Here is a 21,308-nt window from a genome sequence, read left to right on the forward strand (position 1 = left end):
ATATATTGCTCTCAGCTGTCACTAGCCATTTTCCAGAATGTTCTCACCTTCTCAAATTGAAACTGTATCCACTAAGCAATAATACTCCATTTCCTCTTTCCTTAGCCATTGGGAATCACCATCTTGCTTTCTGTCTTTATACTTCACTAGTTTACTTTTTTATTTGGTAAGATGTACATAAAACTTATCATTTACCACTTAGATATTTTTAACTATACAGTTCTATGGCATTAAGTGCATTCATATTGCTGTCAGCTGTCACTAGCCATTTTCCAGAATGTTCTCACCTTCTCAAATTGAAACTGTATCCACTAAGCAATAATACTCCATTTCCTCTTTCCTTAGCCATTGGGAATCACCATCTTGCTTTCTGTCTTTATAAACTTCACTAGTCCAGGTACTTCATGTAACTGGGATCATACTTCTACATTTATATTTTGTGACTGTCTTGCTTCACTAAGTGTCATGTCTTCAAGGTTTACCTGTTATAGTATGTGCCAGAATTTCCTTTCTTTCTAAGGCTTAACAGTATTCTACTATATGAATATTTACATATTATAATAGTTAAAGCAAGTTTTTCTACTAAGCCACCAAAAAAGTACAATTTCTTTTACTTACTGACCAAAACTAAGTATGAGTGGGGAAGTAGAAATCTGCAATCCTTTCTTATATGATGAGAAATGCAATTGTATGCTTTTGGAATAGAATCCAAGGATCAGTTTTGAGTCCTTATTTCCTCCACAGTGTTTGTAAAGTCTGAGTTAGGATATATCTCATTTCTTAAGTAAAGAAGGTTTCTTCTGGGGAGTCCCAGGAAAATGGCAAAGTGATAAGAGACAATATCTCAGCTTCTCTGAGGTTTGGAAACCAGAAACTGGAAAATAACAATTTGGGGAAGAGAGGAAAAAAAAAAAAAAAAAAAAAGAGGGCAATAGATCCCAGGAAATAGAAAGGCTCTGAGAGGAAAATTAAAACTACAGAAAAATTGAAGAGACAAAACACTACATAGAAGAAGGAAGGGACAATCTGCACTTTCTCCCAGGCTTGCTCCTGTGAAAGGGAAACCAAATCTACAGAGACAAAGTGAAACCTGGGGAATCCAGAGGGCTTCAGGGAGGAGTGCAGAGGTGAAATGGACCATGGGTTGCTGTGTTGCTGTGAGCTGCAACACCTTTTGAGTGACTCCAGTCTGAGCGCCCACCACACCACCTGGAGACAATGCGTGGCTGGATGCCATTCTAGGGAGGGGTTAATTACTTGAACCTGGAATTTATAGCAGCCCAGGGACAGCTTCAATTCAGGGGTGCCAGGGTTTTGTTCCCACAGTGTCGGAGTGAGAGGCAGCCATGGGAGAGGTCGGTGGCCTGGGAATAACCATCAGGCTAGAATGAGATCTCGTAAGGGGCTTAAACACATAGGCCCCACCTGGCTCAGCCTGAATTGCTTCACATTTGAAAATGACAGAATTGGTGGTCTTGCCCTAATCCTAGTGCCTGCTAGTGATTGCAATGAGCAAAGATCTGGAGGCTGACTACCTTTTCTCTCTACCAGCACGGGGAGAGACACATCTTGACTTGGACACTACTCCAAAATTGGAGATCCTGGAAGAAAACCACCGGTTTGAAATCACAGAGAAATTTATTTTACTGTGGTTGGTTTTTGTTAGTTTTTTTTTTTGAGTGTGCATCCTCTCTCTCTTTCTCTCTCTCTCTCTCTCTCTCTCTCTCTCTCTCTCTCCCTCTCTCTCTCTCCCTCCCTCCCTCCCTCTCTCCCTCTCTCCCTCTCTTCTATTCCTTTTTCCTTTTCTTCTTCAGTTTATTGGGGCTTGCAGAAGTTTTTTTTGTCCTGCTTAGTTGCTTCTTAACTTTTTCCTACTTCTTTTGTTCTTTATTTTCCCCTCTCCTCCCCTTTAATTTTTCACCCATTAATTTTTTCTTATTTTTACTCTCTGTGTAATTTCTTTTTTCACCTTTTCCCTTTCCCTTCTATTTCCTGTTTTTCTCTTATCTTTACCTAATTCAATAAACATCCTTCTACTCCTAAATAAGATCCTTTGTACCATTTCTCTCACCCCCTTATATCATAGGTTTTAAGGTTTCAAAGTTTTCATCTGATATTCCTCCAGTTCCAAACACTATATCATCAATAATATAATCATAAAGCTTTAGTAGTGTTTTGATAGTTAATCTTTAAAATTACAGTTGAATTCTTTTTTGTCATTAATGACAAAATATAGCAATCATATTTAGTATATATGAGCTATAGATTAATACCTAAGTTTTCTTAACATTTACAGCATAATTGTGGATTTCATCACTAGGATTAATGATGGTATGTAATTGGCTCTTATAGTATGTTAATATCCAATTTGTATTGGATCATACTACTGTAGCTGATTTGATTGATATTAACAGGGTCACATAGTTGGCCTTGTTTCTCTGTAAGCCAATACTCAGCTTACCTTTGTGACAGTCACAATTCTAGAGTACATTTCCAGAAAACTTAATTGTTTTGCTAAATACACTGCATCTTCCCCTCCCAAATTAACCAATGTGGTCAGATTTGGGGGCTGTTGGGACAGAGTATAGTTAGCCATTCCCAAAATTCATTACCAAAAAGCAAATAAAGAAATATCTATACTAACAATAAAGACTGCACACTCTAATTTCCACAAACCTGAGCATAAAACAATAGAAACATGAGATGGAAAGGCAATGAAATGGCTCCTCTTACTCCAATCCAAGGGACATAGAGGGGTAGCTAGTATGAGTTACATAACCACATTACTCAAAAGGATAACAGAAGATGTTAGAAAACAGATCAAAGAGGTTCTCAGCAGGATCACAGAAAATACAACTAAACAGCTAATGGAAATAATAACTAAAATGATGGAGGAGCTTTCAGAAAACATTAATATAAAGCTAGATGAGCTAAACAAAATGATACAAAACATGAATGATCAATTACCAAAGAACTGAGGGTCCATAAAAAGGTTTCAATCATGAATTCAGGGGATTAAAAAGTATATTGAAAGTATGGGCAACAGAAGCAACCAATATGAAGATAAAGTTTCAGAACTAGAAGACATTGATGCCTTCAAAGAGGAACTACTCAAAGATAGCCTTAAAACAAGAAGATACAAAAAAATGTATCCAACAGCTGCCAGATGATGCAAAGAAGACTAATCTAAGAACAATTGGAAAAAGGGAAAAATCAGAAGACAGCACAAATGGCAAAACAAACTTGTTTACAGAAATAATGACAGAAAACTTCCCAAATATAGTGAAATAAATAATACAAGTGAACCCCAAATAACCATGACCAAAAGCGAACTTCTCTTTGCCATATTATACTCAAAGTACTGGAATTCCATTACAGGGACAAAAGTCTTAAAAGATATTAGAGAAAGGTAATGAATCACATATAAAGGTGAACCCATTAGAATTACAACAGACTTCTCTTCATAAATTTTAAAGGGGGCTTGAAGCAAGGGGTTTCAATCCCTAACTTCGAACCCTGACTTATTAATTGTGCAAAATTTCCAACAAGTGTGATGGAGAAATGGTATTTCCATGACAAGAAGCACCTCAGGAAATTTATCATCGCCAAATCAGCATTGCAAAAATTTCTCAAGGATATCCTAGAAGTAAACAATGAACAAAATGATGAAAATTAGTCTAAAAGAATGAATGAATGTACCTGGTAGGATGAGTAGCTAAGTACTGAGTTGTGTGTGTGTGTGTGTGTGTGTGTGTGTGTGTGTAGAAATCAGCAATAGGAAAATAATACAAGGATAGGTTAAGTCAATGCCTCTTAATAATAACTTGCATTGTAAATGAATGGTCTAAACTTCCCAATCACACAAGACAGATTGGCAGAATGGATCAATAAATGAAACCCAATGATATCCAGTATATAAGAAGCACATTTAATTCAAAAAGAAACTCACAGATTAAAAACCAAAGGTAGCAAACAATATTTCACGCAATGGGAAACTGGAAAAAAGCAGACAAAGTAGACAAAGTAGATTTCAAGTGAAGAGACAAAAAAGTCATTACATTTTAGCTAATGGAACAATTCACCAGGAAGAGACAACAATTATGAATATATATGCACCAAGTACTGGCACAGCCAACTTTATAAAACAAACAATAGTGGATATAAAGAATTAAATAAATACCAATGAAATTGTAATGGGAGGTCACAATACTCCACTGTCACAAATGGACATTTCAACTAGACAAAAAGATCGAGAAAGAAATATCAGAGTTGAACCAAACCATCAAACAAATGGATTTAATAGATATTTTCAGTGTTCCATCCAAAAACAATAGAATACACATTCTTCTAAACAGAAGATGGGATTTTCTCCAAAGCAGACCAGATAAAAGCCTATAAAGTATGGTTAAGTAAATGGAAAATAATTGAAATTATCCCATGCATAATAGCAGATAATAATGCAAAAAAACTAGAAATCAGTGGCAAAGACATCACAGAAACTATTCAAACACATGGAAATTGAATAGTACCCTCTTGAATAATCAACATGTAGCAGATGAAATTAAAGAAGAAATAAGAAAGATCCTACCAAAAAAAACAAAAATACTAGTACAACATATCAGAACCTCTGAGACACACTGAAAGCAGTTTTAAGAGAAAAGTTCATAGTGATGAATTTCCATGTTAGGAAAACAGAGTGAACTCAAATAAATAACCTGATGAAGCATCTTAAAGTCCTAGAAAAACAAGAACAATCCAAACCCAAAGCTAGCATGAGGAAGAAAATTATAAATCTAAGAATAGAAATTGATGAAATTTAGACTAAAACAATACAAAAAAGATCAATGAATTGAAGAGTTGGTTCTTTGAAATATTAAGCAAAACAGGCAAACCTTTATCTAATCTTACCAAAGAGGAAACAGAATACCCAAATCCATGCAATTAAAAAATAACAAAGGTGAAATCACAATGGATTCTTCCCAGATCCAGAAAATCATCGATAATACTTTGAGACCTGAACTCTAACAAAATGGAAAATCCAGAAGAAATGGATAAATTCCTAGACGCATATGAACTACTGAAGCTGAACAAAGAAGATCTACACATCCTGAATAATCTGATATCACTCAATGAAATTGAAGAAGTAATAGTTTTTTTTTTTAATCTACCAACTGAGAAATACCCAGGTCCTGATGGCTCTGCTGCCTAATTCTGCAAGAACTTTAGAGGAGATCAGATGCCTATACTCCTCAACCTCTTTAGTGAAATCAAAATGGAAGCACAATGTCATTCCTTGAAGCAGTCATTATCCTGATTCCAAAATGAGAAAAGGAGCCAACCAAAAAAGAACCAGCAGTGACCTAGAATAGTGAAAGAAATTCTGGGCAACAAGGGCAAGGCAGGCATAGAACACCACACTTGAAGTTATACTACAAACCTACAGGTTTGTAATCAGCTTAGTATTAGCAGTAAAACAGATTTATGGATCTATAGAACAGTACAGAGGATGCAGAAACTACTCCAGACCAAATTAGCTATGTAATCTATGACAAAGGGAGCAAATACTTTTGCTGGAGGAAAGATAGACTCATTAACAAATGGTGCTGGGAAAACTGGCTATCCACACGCTGAAGATTGAAGCCAGACTCATATCTCTCACCATGCACTAAACTAAAATCAAAATGAATCAAATATCTAAATATTAAAACACAAACACATTCTGCTGGAATATAAAATAGGTAAAACTGTTGAAGGGATAGATGCAGGCAAAGATTTTCTTAAGAGATTATAGTTGCACATGAAATAATGCCAAAATCAAGAAGTGGTAAGAAATCAAATTAAAAAAACCTGCACAGCAAAGGAAGCCAACAGTGTAACGAGACTGCCTACAGAATGGGATAAATTTTTGTTAGTTACCCTTTAGACAGAGGACTAAAATTTAGAATATGCAAAGAACTTGAAGAAATTAGACTCCCGAATTTAAAAACAAAATCAAAAAATTGGTATGTGAAGTGAATAGACACTTCTCCGAGGAAAAAGTACAAATGGCCAATAAGTTAATTTAAAAATGTTCAATATCACTGGTCACTGAAGAAATGTAAATTAAAACAACACTGAGATTTTATCCCACTCCAGAAAGAATTCTTATCATCAAGAAATCAACCAATGACAGGTGCTAGAGAGTCTACAGGGAAAAAGAAACCCTTCTTCATTGTTGTTCTAAGTGTAAACTGGTACTACTACTATGGAAATCAGTAAGTTTTTGCAAAAGAGGAAAAATAGAAATTCTATTTGACCCAGCTAGTTCCCTTCTAGGTATCTTCCCAAAAGAGCAAAAGACATCATATCACAGTGATGTATGCTCTCTTATGTTTGTAGTAACAGAATCCACAATAGCTAAATCTTGGAAGAAGCTTATATATCTATTGATAGATCAATAGATAAAGGGAATTGTGTTAGTTATACACAGTGGAGTATTACTCTGTCTTACAGAAGGATACACTGGAGTCGTTTCTAGGAAAACGCATGCACTTTGAGGCCATAATGTTAAGTGAAGTAAATCAGACATACAAGCTTAAAATATTGCATGAGTTCTCCTACATGAGAATCTCAATATATAAATAAATTGCAAAATAAAAGAAAGATAATAGGAGAAAGAAAAGTATTGTAATCCAATATGGACAATGTATCTAAAAATGTACCTTGATTAATTGTCTCATGTAATTTATAAATGTCTTGGCCTGTTAGTCTACCTGTTAATCTACATGTATGATAATTAGCTTTATAAAAACATATATAATAAGTAAATGAATTTGATGTTGGCAAAATAATTTTTGTAAAAATCTGGTGGAGAAGAAGGGGTAAAAAAGAACTGAGATGTGTTATGTACAAGTACCAATTCACCACAATAAATGTAACCGCTGTGTATTACAAACATGTACTAATAAAAGTTCAAAATTAAAAATAAAAGAATGCTTCTATTCAGAGGAGAAAAATGTCTGTAGTCTGAGATGTGGGCAAAGGGAGGTACAATTTACAGAAAAAAGTAAATAAATTTTTCAAAAGGAAATTTGAAATTTACTTTTAGGACAAAAATGAGAATAAAAGGAAAAGGAGGAAGGCCAGATAGATGAAGGCAGGACAAGCCACTGTGACAGACTGTACTTTTCAGAGACGGCTGCTTTCACTTCACATGCTCTTCCAGTGTGGTGGTGATGTTTTCCAGCAAGAGGTAGGGTCTAGTTGTCAACTCTCCCAACCTGGGAAGGTCTTCGGTTAATGCCTTAACCAATAAAACATGGTGACTGGCTGGGTGTGACTGCTGAACCTTGGTTATGAAAAAGCATTACAAACTGAGGATATAGCTTAATGGTAGAGAGCTTACCTAGCATGTGTGAAGTCCTGTGTCCAACAAACAAAATAAAATAAAATAGAAAACAACACAAAAATCCCATAAGCATTACATTTCACCTTGTACAACTCAAGAGGCTCACGTGGAAAAGAATGGAGCCATTCGGCCTAGAGCCAGCACCAACTTGACAGCCAAGTCAGCCTTTGGAATTGTATCTTCAGCCCTATTCAAGCATTTCAGTTTCCAGATGTTGACAGACACAACTTTATATTACATTACAAGATGCCAAGCAAGAATTATCCAGTTCGGTCGGTCCTTTCCAAATTCTTAACCATGAGAATCAAGAGAAATTAGAACTGATTATTGTTGTTTTAATCCACAGCTTTGGAGTATTTTGGTGAGCAAATGTTACCCACTTTGAGAAGATTAGACTCAGAGATGCCCAAAGCAAGGCAACACAGGCAAGGTTTACCAAGTCAACTTTTATTTCCATAAACATAGTTTGAGTTTTGTGCCTGCTTGAACTCATGTTGAAGTTTAATTGCTATTGTCATAAGCTTTAGAGGTGGGACCTTTAAGAGGTGAGTAGATCAGAGGGATTTGGCCTCACAGGCGGTGTTAATGTCATAATGCCATTATAAAGGAACTAGAGGGGGTCCATCTTTTCCTCTTTGATCTTCTGCTGTGTGTTGACACATTAAGAAGGCCCTCAGCAGGTGCCAGTGCTTTGATTTTGGACCTGCCTGTCTCCAAACTGAGTGCCCATCCATTTGTTTTTCTTTATTTCCCAGTTTAGTGTATTCTGTTATAGCAGCACATGACAGACCAAGTCTGTTAGCTGGGCCATGAACTACATAGATAATTTAAGTGTTTAAATTTAGCACAGGACAGTGAATCCTGGTTAAAGCAGGGAGGAGATTTTCCCGAAGGTGCACCAGTTCTTCATGATACAAAGAACTCCACCCTCTCCCAGGTACTCTAATTCATAACACAGCCTGCATAAGGTTTCTATAGAATGGTAGGAGTAGTCAGACCTTTCTTTATAAACAACAGTTATAGAACTTTTCTCTATAAAGGAGTAGTATAATGAAAAGAATAGTTTAATGTGATGAACTCAAGTTGAGCACTCAGAAGTACTTTGGCCTTGATGTGATATATTCACTAAGTATAACTTTCAGCAGGTCCACTGAACTCCTGTGGTTTTACAGAGATAAAGAAATTGTATCCAGTGTCTTTATGATTTTGATTTTTTAGTGATAAAGTATCTTTCTAGATAATAACTATGTCTGTTCATCAAAGTTGCTAGAGATGATGCGGGTATATTTCAGCAAAAATCTATTACTCAAAAACATTGAAGAGTTGAATCTATGAAAAACATAGCTACTCTTGTATTTAAATAAGTGTTTTGCTTGAAAGTGTTTTAGTTTTTTGTTCCTAAAATATCTGCATGCTTTATGTCATTCCTTGAAAGCAATTTGTACCTTGTGCTTGGTGCCAGACTATGTACAATTACATTTCTGTTTTGTTTCTCTAGAATATGATATTAACCCATAACTCGAGGTCACCAATTCCTGTATTCTCTTTTTCATGGGAAATTTATGTCTAGTTTATGTTGCTTTTGGGTTAATCTAGCTGAGAAAATACCTGGCTGGGTTTACCTCTTTGTTGTTAGACTTGAATGCTTAGCTAGGCTGCCCAGTGTTGGTAGGGTGGGCAGGGGTGAAAGAGGGAAATATAAATGATGGAGTAATTGAGACCTTGCTCTTACAGCTCGGTAGTAATACTGCACAAGGGTGGCAAAACAGGTTAGAAATGACTGGTTCTCCATATTAAGAGTTCTATTAGGATATTGCTTTAAATGTCTTTTGAAAACAAGAGAGACATGAAACCAAGATTTATTGAAGTATCTTTAGCATATTTACAGTTGAAAGCCATGAATGCAATTCTTTTAATTCTGAAAAATATAGTTCTATCTCTTCAAACAAATTAACAGAGATGGCAATAGATTAGGATAAATATAACCTATTATAGAGATAGAATGTTTTGCATAAACAATCTACATTTTTCTAACCAATATATATTATGTACAAAAATATGCTTGATATGGTGACCAAGTAGTTTCCAGGGAGAAAAAACATACACACACATACACACACACACACACACACACACACAACTTTTATTATGTACAAATAAATATTGGTTCCATTACCTTCTCTTTTTAAAAATAAATACTTCAATTGGTTGCAAATAACATTTACAAATTCAATGCATGAGCATTTTCTAGCTTTGACAAAATTAAATGTGGAAATAAATTAGAAATACATATTTTTAAAAATTTGAAGGGAAAAATACCTGAATCCAGTTAGTTTATGTTTCATAACATCCAAGAGCATGTAATACAAGGTTTCATGTCTTTAAAGTGCCTTCTCCTTTCTCAAACTGTCTGCCTGCATTATTGCTTAAAACCCTTTAAAGTTACTTTACAAATTGACCTAATAATCAATTAAACAGAAAAGCCAAGATTTTACCAGGTCATATAGGGGACTATTTAGGACACACTTACGTTTTGCTTTAAAGAATGTAACTGTTACTATTAATCTGAAAATTACCACACAATATCAATTTCCTGATTCAGATTAGGGGTAGATGTTTAAAGAATGACTAGTAGTAAGAACAAAGTGTCAATAAAAAGCCTCATGATTAAAAATGTTTGAAAAGGAGTCAGTTTGTTTCACAGCACAGTGAGTTGAGAGTCAAAAATTTAGTCTTACGTATTATAGCTGGTGACCTCAAATGATTTATTCAGTAATCAAAAGAATGTCCTCTAATTAGACAGTTTTAAAGTAAAATCTATGAGAAATTGAGGTTTAGAACAAATATAGTTCATCCACCCCAACTTTCTTAAATGAGAATAAAATAAGAAAGAAATGTATTTTTCCATCTCTTTTATGGATTTTCCCTTTTCTAAATGATGAGGTGGCGCTGACATTAACAAGAAGCAGTTACAGCCGTGTCTCACTCGGGCTTCTTGGTGACAGTGTAGCTCTCTGTCCAAAGGGCTGAGCAAGGAAACAGGGGTGTCAGAGGGTAGAGTAAGGGAGGAGGGAGATATTCCACATCTAGGATGCAGAGAGGTGAAAAAAGCTGGATCTTGGAGAAATGTAAAGATACAGCCAGGAAAGAAGATCTGTAGCATGTGAGCCCAGGGGAGGCTGAAACATAAGTACTGAAAGGAGAATAGTAATATGAAGTTAAATGCTGAAACGTGCACACAGAGAATAAGGTCTGTGGACAAGTGACCCCAGGGAAGTGGATCTGAAATTGATGCAGTTATTAAACCAAGGCCAGGACAGTATCACTGGGGTACTTGCTTTTCCACTTCAATGTCTGGCCCTGGCCAATACAATAGATTGCGCACTTCCATTTGCCTAATACAGGTTACTTGAATTTCCATGAAAAACTTGTCCATCATACCATGAAGACAAACAGCTTTCTAAAAGAATGCACTATATTAATAAAAACACTGGCCTTGTTCAAATTTTCTTGTCTTCCTCCCATTGCTCAAAATCTTACAAGATTGGATGAAGACAACTGTGCAGAGCAAATGTACTTTAGAGAGTAGCATCCAAGGTCCAGGGTGTCATTGGGAAAATCAGACTCTAAAGGACTCAAGAAACTTACATTTCTGGCACATCTGATTTGTATTGGGGTGTATTAGACTGATTTCACTTAGGTTCTAGGCATGCAGGCCAATCCTTATTTCCCTGGCCAAGGCATGATCCTCAAAATCAATGTCCAAGGAGTCTGTGCTTCCCACACCAGTCTAAATTACAATCCAATGAAATGACTCAGAAGAATGGGTGGCATTTTTTTCTCTAAAGATTCTTAAAAGATAATCCAACTTTTAATGTAAAAGTTTCTATCTTCTAGGGGTATCTAGCAGTGGGGCTGAGTTTATCTTCTTTATGCCTTGGTGGTCAGATAGATGAAGAAACATCCAGTGACAAGTTGGCAACAAAGGAAAAAAAAGAGCTTATTTGTAGCTCTCAGAAATACATCTAATGTAAAGATTTTGAATATTTTTCTAGTTCCCTACTGAGAAGAGCAGTGTAATTTTTATATATCTTCCTTTTTATAGATTTCATGGAAAGAAAGCAAAATTCAAAATCTACCCCAAGAGTTTCCAGTGGTCATTCATTCAAGAGCATCTCTTGGGACTGGGATTTAGCTCAGTGGTTCCACTGCCTGCTTTGGAAGCACAAGGTCCTGAGTTCAATCCCTGGTATAAAAAAAAAAAAAAAAACAACATCTCTTATCCATACTTTGGGTACAGGATCATTTACATGTATACTCAGTAGTCTATGGGACTCACCTTTCATTATGGAAAGGTGGACATGGAAAGCTATCCCAGCTAAACAATGGAAAATACACTTGGTTTGGAAGATGAAAGTGGAGGAAAGCTATGGAAGTAAATGATGAAGGAAAGAAGTTGACATCACGTTGACAAACCAATACTAATGTATGCTAAAAACCATTTCATGTCTTCCTTTATATGCTAAGTGTAAAATGATAAATTAAAAACTCACTCTCTATGGGGAGAAATATTCATCCTCTTCTATGACATGCTTATAGTTTCAAAGGTAGAGAATACCCTAGCACAGGTAGAATTTATAGAACTTTTCAGCATGTGTGACATCTCAAGTGTGATAGAGGCTATCTAATCCATGTCAAATTCTTTTGATATTAATTTCAGCCTAAATGTATGGGCTCATTGCATTTTGCTAGCCCAGTGCTATCTAGTTTCATTAAAATGTCCATAGAAATGGTTGGATTATTAGCCTTTAGGTTCTCTCTATATGGAAGAGAAGATTTTTTTAAAAAAAATAGGACATTATATGAGAATAGATTGAATGTAGAATTGATGGCTTCATCTACCACCTTCACATAAAAATTTGAGATTAAACCAGTCTTTTGTAGATCACATACTTGATAGAATATGCAATCCAGTCAGTCCCACCTGACTATGGACAGCATGAGACTTGATCTGCTTCCCTGAGGTCTGTACTGACAAAAACCTCACAGTGCCTTCAAAGAGTTAGTTAGCATCCCTTTTAATAACATCATATATCATATTTCTTTTTCCTTTCCTTTTTTTTTTTTGGTACTGGGGCTGAAACTTGGGACCTTGCGCTTCCGAGGCAGGCAGCAGAACCACTGAGCTAAAACCTTGGCCAATAATAACATATGTCTAAGTTGTTAATGACACAGGCTCCCCAAATACAAAGTTTATATCATGTTATGGATTAAGAGTCTTGAAATACATAAGACTATTGAATTGGCTTTAAGTTTAACATGTTAAAACACTCTTAATCTCACTACCCTTAAGCAAAGCATTGATCTGCAAGAGTTTGGTAGACTGTCCCCTCCGTGGGAAGGGAAATGAAGAATTGTGAAACTAAAATTCAGTGCCTTTAATCAAATGTCAACGGCTGATGGGTATGCAGAAATGACACAAAATGGGTCTCTCAGTGGCATACAGCTGTGTAACCCAGCCCGGGTTTGGCTTGATTCAACTGATACTGAAGTGAGGGATGCGGTAAGGAGAAACCACCTTTCTCAAGGTGCTTATCAACAGTGCTTTCCAAGAAGCCGAATTCTTTCTTTCTATGGCTAGAAATTCATCCATCAAGCTACCTGCATTTGGAAAGGCTGACAAATATCCATTCTTTTCAAATCCTGTGAGCTTGGCCACATGGTTTATTTCACATGCGTTGCAGATTTTTATGCACCAAGTCTATATAATGGTTTGGTGTGGCACCTGCTCTAGTTATCTACTTGATGATGATTGCCAATAGCTCATGCAAGAGTCTGAACTGCTGTCAATCCATGCCCTGAGATGTAATGAATCTTGGCTAGGAAGAAAGAAGTTGTTAATAAGATAAGGTTTCTTAGCATCTGCCTAGAAAGTCATGTGTGAATGTCTTGCTAAACATGGGATGGCAATCCCGGACCACTTTGCTTTCTAGTTCAGGGGATGCTGTGCCTAGAGCAGCCCACATAGTCCTGCTTTCCTTCAGTGCCCAAACTAAGCACTACCAAGAACTATGGCAACAACTTCTTCTCTGTAAAATGCAGACATGTCTGCAGCATTTAACTTCACTTCAACTGCAATCAAGACCATTTTAAAGGCCTCTGGATTATTTTAGATGGATTGCCTGGAACAAACTGTTGTTATCCTTTACTGAGCAGGAGCCTAAGTAGGGAACGAAGGCTGTGTTCACAGTGGTGGACTTGGAATAGTGGTGGGCTTTAGGTACATGCTGGAGTTCAAGCTGGGAGAGAATGATGGAGACTCTGCTAAGGTGTCTTAACACACTCACGGAAGATGTTCTCAGTGAGACAAGCGCGACAGAGCAGACAGATCTGCCCCTTAGAAACAGACATTTTACTGCACATTTGTAGACTGCTCACTAGGATGAAATCCAAAGTGGGCCATATTTCTCTAACCCTCAATTCGATGTCTTGACCAGTTATTCTTCAGCGTTGGTTCCTTGAGAGGGTGTCCTTAAGGGAACAGTGACACTGGGACCTTCCAAGGTCATCTAGGAACATCCCATTTGGAGGCCTGACAGGACAGCAGTGCCTCCACTCAGTCTCCTCATCCGCACTACCTTCAATAATCCTGTAAGGACCTACAGGAATCTAGATTGGAGCTCACTACCCTGACCACTCAGATTATTTTCATTGAATGGGCCAAATTGGCACTTTTTTTTTTTTTTTTTTTGCACCATGCTAGCAGAAATATCATGAAGCCCAGGATGGCTTTAAGTGGAATTTTCCTACAGTTGGTTAATTCTCTGTTTTCATCTGTTAAATGTACTTAAAGAAAAGGTATGTAAGAAAGGAGTAGGAAAAGCCTCTTGCTCCAATTCATTTCCTCTTTGTCTATTGTTTTGATTCATTTTGAATTAAAGCAAACAAACCAACCAACCATCTTTTGACCTCATTTCTTTCTTTTAAACCATCAGGAAAGGCAGTCAACTCTTGCATGCATATGGTGTAGGTGCCTTGATTTGATCTTAGCTTGCATCCTTAATTCACGAGATTTGCAATGTATTAGAATATGGTTCTCTTTCATTAGCTGAATCTATTTATAGGAGGGTCCCCAAGGGGGCTGATGCCTGGTGGGCATGTCTTGGGAAGACACAAAAGCACCTGGCAAGTTCAGAGTCTCTGGGAATATGCAAGGACCAGGCCACACACGGCCAGATCAGAAAAGGATGTAAGACTCTTACTCATTTCTAGACTGTTCTCCACCAACTGGAGGAGAAAGCCTGGGCCTCTATCTCATCAAGACCTAAAACTGACAGTCTCCAGTCATATTCTCAGTTCTTCTCCTGTCCTCTTTCTCCCTCACAAACAGATCAGGAAAGTTGGCTTACGAGGAAAAAACGTCAGGGGTAAGTTGAAGGTGATTTTCCTCTATGAATTCAAGAGCCAGGATCAGAAAAAGCTACCAATCCCTGATATTCATTCAAAGTTTAATATTAAGGTAATCACCGGCTGTTTATTGTGCTAGGGAGAACTCATTTTCCCTACCATTGCACTCTTTGAGAGCAAATACCTCCAGCTCACCCCACTCCCTGTACCTGTCAGTCAAGGTCATAGAAGACAGTCAGTCCTGAGTTTGGAAACTGCCTCAAGTCTTGGAACATGACGTAGAGCTGAGTTGCAGGTCAACACAGCACTTCCCATCCACGAGGGATCTGAAACATAAAAGTGCTCTGCCAAGGGGTCACTTGTCCAAGCAGATGGTCTGACCCCCAGGCTGTCTCTTCTCAGACATTATTGCTTAATGGGGGGAGGGCAGAGTTTCTGAAGGCCCAGGAAGCCACAAGTAACTGACATAAAAACAAAAGAATAGGTCTCTCTTAATGACTGATAGTAACTCTTAATATCCTAACTTATTTTCCAAGATGAAGTCTATGGTTATTTACAAACTGTCCACTCACTCAAAACTACATTTTGTTTCCTTCTCATTACATGAACAATGACCATCAAATCATTGTCTAGTCTAGGAAATACACAGTTTTAAGCCTCTCAAAAAGCAGTTTTGGTAGGTATCAAAATTTTTAGCCAGAGAGATTCTATTAAAGTTTGGTGCAACAGGATCAAAATTAAGAATAATAATCAAATAGTAACATGGGAAAACCAAGGCCTGAACTTTCCCAAGGCAAATGTCATAAAAGAAATGTTCCTTCCTGTAACAGAGTTATACATATCAAACTTGGGTTAGAAAGCTTGAAATCTAACGCTTATTATATTTTTTTAATCTTGGTATTTCTTCTCACTTTATAGTGGAGTGGAGCGTGGACTTGCTATAAGAAACAGCTATCAAGTAGCCCTCAGTGTTCCCCTAAACAGATTTTCATTGCTCCTCTGGCTTAATAAGGGACTTCTTACAGAAGACACAGGGCACTTATGGTAGATGCCCTCAGACAGCACTGAGCAAAGAAAACATTTAATGAGAAATCTTTCAAGAATTTCCTACAGCACTGGGGTTGTGAAGGAGAATGTAGGGCTCTTCGTCTGCACCACCATCATTTCCTTGTGTCTCCATCTTAACTGGTGGTCACACTAGCTTCTTTCTGACGCAGTCTTTCTTTCTGTTAAGGGAAAAAAAGGAAATTATCGTTATTTTAGTCTTTCTTGAATTTTGCAGCTGACTGCACCAGAACACTGATCTTCACCAGGCCAGGATGGTCTGTTTTGGTTCCCTCATTTGTGACACAGACTATGATTTTTGTAGTGTTACCCAACGACTCCTCCTACCCCATCTATGGCCCACTGTCGGCACTAGGGAACACTCAAGAAATAGTTTTTAGGGAGTTTAGATATAAAAAAATAAAAATAACATCTCGTTTTCAAGTTGAAGGTATTGGCCAGTGAACAAGTTGGGAGGAGGGGACAATGACCATGCAAATGAAGATGGCCAGGTTCTGTCTGTGCAGAAAGGCAGAAGCTCCCATTTTGCCACAGATGCTGTACTCTGCTCTCCCTGGACCACTTGCTCAGGGGTAGCCGGCTAAGGGAGAGGGTGTGCAGGTCTGTTAGAAAGAGGCAAAATAGAAACCTGGACTCTCACCGCTTCCATGACTCTACAGAAATAAATTAAGCCTAGTGGGGATGGGCGTATCTGCTCCTCAGGAAGGTCAAACAGGGAAAAGGGCAAGGGTGCTCCTTTGGAAAGAGCAGCTGCAGAGAGAAACCTTTTGAGAACAGACCTTCCGCTGGTTAGGACCTGTGCTGTTGCAATGGATAGCTGAACTGGATCGGATGTAAACTCCAGCTGTGAGCTTTTACACACTTACCAAGACTTTAGACTCATCCCTGACTGCGAAATGTGGATCCAAGGTCAGTTCACAAGCTCTTCCTCCCTGATTTGCTATGACCCTCGCAAACAGACAACGTAACAACCCTAAGAGCCTCAGATGACATTCGGGGGGCTTGATCACAGAGGAGGTCGACTTAGAAAAGGCTTCACAGTAAATTCAGTTTCCACTTAATCTACCAGGGTTGACCCCATTCTCTCTATCTCTACGGAACAGGTTTGGCTGTGAAAGCCAAGGTCAAGGCCCACATAATTGACACAGGCAAAGGGCTAGAGGCTGCTGAAGGAGGAAGATAAAAAGCCGAGTTGAGCCCACAGCCTGAAAATCATACAAACGAGTATAATGAATGCACCACCACAGGGGCACAGTGCCTGTGTCCACTCATATGGGGCAGTGGACAGTAACTCAGCCCAGCTCTATGGGACAAAAACCTCCATTCACTGTTCAACTGCATGCAACCCTCACTTAGCTGCAGTCGGGGTGGTAAAGAGACACTGTGGACAGTCATCTCATTTCATTATTTAGACTCCACTTGGATCTTCAAGCAACTTAAAGCAGCCCCCCACTCTGAAAAAAAAACTTATAATATGAAAAGATCGAATAAGTTGTGGGATGCAACTACAGAAGGCTGGGTTTGAAAGCCAAAGTGAAGAGAGTGATAATACTATCATTCTCTGGTTCGCTCAAAGTTGGTGGAACTCAGAGTAACTAGAAACACAGCCAACATTTACTGAGCTCCCAGTATGTGTGAGGTACTTTATATGCACTTTCCCAGTTTCTTCAAAATAACCCTAAATCAAAGATAACATTATTTCCTTTTTTTCCCCCCCTCAAGAGAAAGAAGTGAAGTAACTTTGCTAAGGTCTCACGACTACTAACTGACAGAGCTGGGATTTGAATCCAGGCTCTCTTTTTCCCAATATTCTTAGTCCCTAAGCATTTAGCTATTCTACTGTCTATGACACAGATGTGGAGATTCATCATGACCCTTACGAAAACTGTACTTTGGAGGTCAACTTTCTTTCAAACTTAGAAAGCCCGATTGAACGGCTGGTCTCTTGAATAGGAAGAGATTGGCAGGTGACCCAAATTCTGATCCTGGTTTTTGGTATCCATTTGCCAAATAACACTAAGCACACCATGCCATTCTGCAACTCAACTTTCTTAATCACCAAAATGATACATCCTGCCCCTTCCCTAAACAGGAGAAAAGGAACTGACGAAGGCACACACAGCTCAGAAGAGAAGTACTTTAAGATAAGGGGAATGGTGGCGTGGGTGGAGTATGGAAGGAGGTGAAATGCCAAGTGATGAAATTTGGCATTCAGTGATGAAATTCAGATGTATGAAGTCATAGTTTGTTCCTTTACCCTCACATATTCTGTTTTACAATATGCTACTCTGAACACTGTTTCATCCCCCAGTTTTATTCTTTAAATTCAGAATTCTGGGTATACCTCAGTTATAATAAAAAAATCTGGAGGCTCTGTTGAAAAACTCAGCTTACCAGACTAGCAGTGGGATTGATTTTTTTTGTTTCCACTTTCTTCTCTGATGTCAATTTGCTGACTGATGCTTGAGCCGTTTTCAATCTGAAATAGAAACAGGGAGCAAGGGGTGGGGGAGGAAAAGAAAGAAGGAAGCAAAAAGGAGAAAAAGGGAGAAATCAGGTTAAATAGACATCCACAGGCTTTTGAACAACTAGTACTTTGAAATTATTGTCATATATCATTTCACAATCATGATGTACTTGAGAAATGCACTGTTAGCTGACTTTGTCACTGCACCCATCATGGTGTACACCTGTAAAGAACCTAAATGGTAAAGCCTACCAGAGGCCTAGGACATAAGCCTCTACATGTTACTGTACTGAATACAGTGTGCAACTGCAACACAATAGTTAATTATTTGTGTATCTAAACATATCAAAGCACAGAAAAGGCACAGTAAAAATACTAGGCAAATGGAATTTTTCAGATCCATCACAATTGTGTAGGACCACTGCTATTTGTCCGCTGTTCACCAAAACATTATTTTACCACACTTAACTGTATAAGAATAGGTTTTCAAAGCTTTCCATTTTATTTATTTATTTATTTAGGTTTTTTGAAACAGGGTCTCACTATGTGGTTGAGACTGGCCTGGAACTCACTATGTAGCCCAGGCTGGTCTCAAACTCACAGAGATCCTCCTGCCTCAACCTTCCAAGTGCTGGAACTACAGGCATGCGCCACCATGCTTGGTGAAGCTTTCCATTTTTAAATTTCACTCTAATTAGGTGTTAAGTCTTCTCATGTTCGTTGCCAACCTAATTTTGTTTTCCACTGGCTCAGATGCTCCCTGAGATGACTGTGAGAAATCTAGGTTTTTATGAACAAAGTAGTAGTTTTTGATAAATAGAATACTATGTACTCATAACATTATTCATATCAGTGCTCTGAGGCTTATTTCCTGCTCAGCAGATAATATTGAGACAATTTTAAACATTGAAGTTTGGAGGAAACACATGAAACTACAAACATTAAAATTTACCCATTCATATCAATTAAATGAAAAGACCACCTGCAGAATGGGAAATCTTATGTCATCTGTCTGGTAAGGGACTTGTGTCTTGAATTCATAAACACTCTTTGTGACTCAAATAAAAAGACAAATTATGTTTTTCTCACAATAGGCAGATGATTTTAACAGGCATTTCTTCAAAAATGAAAAGATACAAATGGCTAACAAATACATGAAAAGAAACTGAACATCATTAGTCATTGGGGAAATGAGGTACAGGAGGTGTTGGACGGTGAAGAAGTGGAGAAACTGGAACTGTCAAACTCATGACAGGATTGCAGTTTCTCAAAGCATTAAACCTAGAATAAATATGCTATGGTTGAGATACATAATGTTCCCCCAAAGCCCCACGTGTCTATCAGTGGGGCTTTTGGAAGGTGATTCAATCATGGAAACACTATACTTCTCAGTAGATTAATTCATGGATAAGTTCATAGCCGGACACACTGTTGGGGGACGGCTATCATTAGGAGCACGCCCTGGGAGGCTGTATCTCCTGCTCTGGTTTCTTCCCTGTCTTTCGCTAGAAAGATGGAGGAAGAGAAGAGGACTGGGGTAATATGTCAAACAGAATTTAATTTTTAATCTAGAGTATCTATAACGTCTAACTTTTAATTAAAACTTTTAAAGAATATGTAACAGTGTTAAAAGGCATAATTCCAGGTGATGAGAACATGGTGTATTATGGTATCCTTTGAAGTTTTCTTTATTCTTAAAATACCTTCAAAATACTTTTTAAAATCTCAACTACTTAAGGATCTACCAACTCGCAGATATTTACAAACTAGCATGCCTTCTCTTCAAGGGGTCAATGACAATTTTTTATTACACATTAATCACATACTTGTTAGCATGTACAAATGGCTGTGTGGCTTGGCTCTTAGCTGATCTTGTGCAGTTTGCTTAAAACACACATTAGTAATCCAATCTCCCTGCCCACATGCAGAACTTGGTTACAATGAATTCAACATGCTGTCTGGTGCACCAGAAAATAAATAAAAATGAGACAAAGATGAGTAATGTTTTATGTAACCCAAGAAGAAATTCATTTGTAAAGTTGTCCTGAGAATGTTTCTTAATATTGTCAAGATCTGAGTGTCTGCACCACACTGCCTACTAAACTTTTCTGTTTACAGTACCCACTGTGACTATACACAAACAAGAAAAGCATACACTGAACGGATCAAGTCCAGGTCAGACTATATGGGGGACTTTGCTATTAAGTATTTGTCAACCAAGGTGATGATACAGGCGATGAAGCCACAGCTTGTGCTCTCTTTGGCTTCTTTCCAGTCAGACTTCTTTACAAAGAGAGCAGCCTATAAGCAGCCCTTTAAAACCAATTTCAGTGGAATGGTTAGAAGTTACTCTTTCTGAGGCCTCCCTAATTTTAATGGAACATTTCTGGGGTCATTTTTTTAACTTTAGCAGTTTCTTTTTACCTTCAAATCTGCTCTTTTCTTTCAGGACTTCTCTCAGGGTTTTGTTCATTACCTTCCCAATCCCTGAGTGACCTGCAGGCCCTGTAGCTACCCTTCCTGTCCTCTGAATGCCCTGGGTGGTGGTGGTCACTGGGCATGCAGAGGCATGGGGTTGGGAGTTAATCCTCAGCCTGGCTGCCACTGTCAACTTTTTCCTCTGCTCAGTGGCTCTTCTGCAGAGTGCAGGAGTCACAGACAATTCTGAGGACGATTCTGATCTCAGCAATTCTATCCTCGTCTCCTTCGAGTATTCTCACATGTCTCTCACACAGAGTAGAGCTAAGTAGTGAGCAGCTTCAGGATCAGCTAGTTGCTTCCAGTTCCACTTCTGCCAGTTCTTAGAAGAGCTGGGGCAAATTAGTTAACTTTGCTAAATGTCAGTTTCATTCCCTAAAAGGTGGAGGTTAATAGCAACCTCAAAATATCACTGTGAGAATAAAATTAATTAATATGTGTACAACATCGAGCATGCTTGTCACACAGCAAGTGTTCAATAAAGGATATAAACATATATATATA

The 21,308-nt window shown here is 38.0% G+C and overlaps 1 protein-coding gene across 13 annotated transcripts in view; it reads right to left on the reverse strand.

Moving 5' to 3' along the window:
- Positions 1–15,859: 15,859 nt before the first annotated feature.
- The window catches only part of Fmn1 (formin 1), a 378,745-nt gene continuing 373,296 nt past the window's right edge, over positions 15,860–21,308 (reverse strand). For all 13 annotated transcript variants that reach the window (XM_033765033.1, XM_033765032.1, XM_033765037.1 and 10 more), the window contains 2 exons: positions 18,254–18,338; positions 15,860–16,020 (listed from right to left, as the gene is read on the reverse strand). In XM_033765033.1, the coding sequence (XP_033620924.1) occupies positions 15,976–16,020; positions 18,254–18,338 (130 nt within the window). In that variant the 3' untranslated portion in view covers positions 15,860–15,975. The remainder of the gene's footprint in view (positions 16,021–18,253; positions 18,339–21,308) is intronic.

Source organism: Fukomys damarensis, unplaced genomic scaffold (genome assembly GCF_012274545.1).
Source record: "Fukomys damarensis isolate Sample0158 unplaced genomic scaffold, DMR_v1.0_HiC HiC_scaffold_17, whole genome shotgun sequence".
NCBI lineage: Eukaryota > Metazoa > Chordata > Mammalia > Rodentia > Bathyergidae > Fukomys > Fukomys damarensis.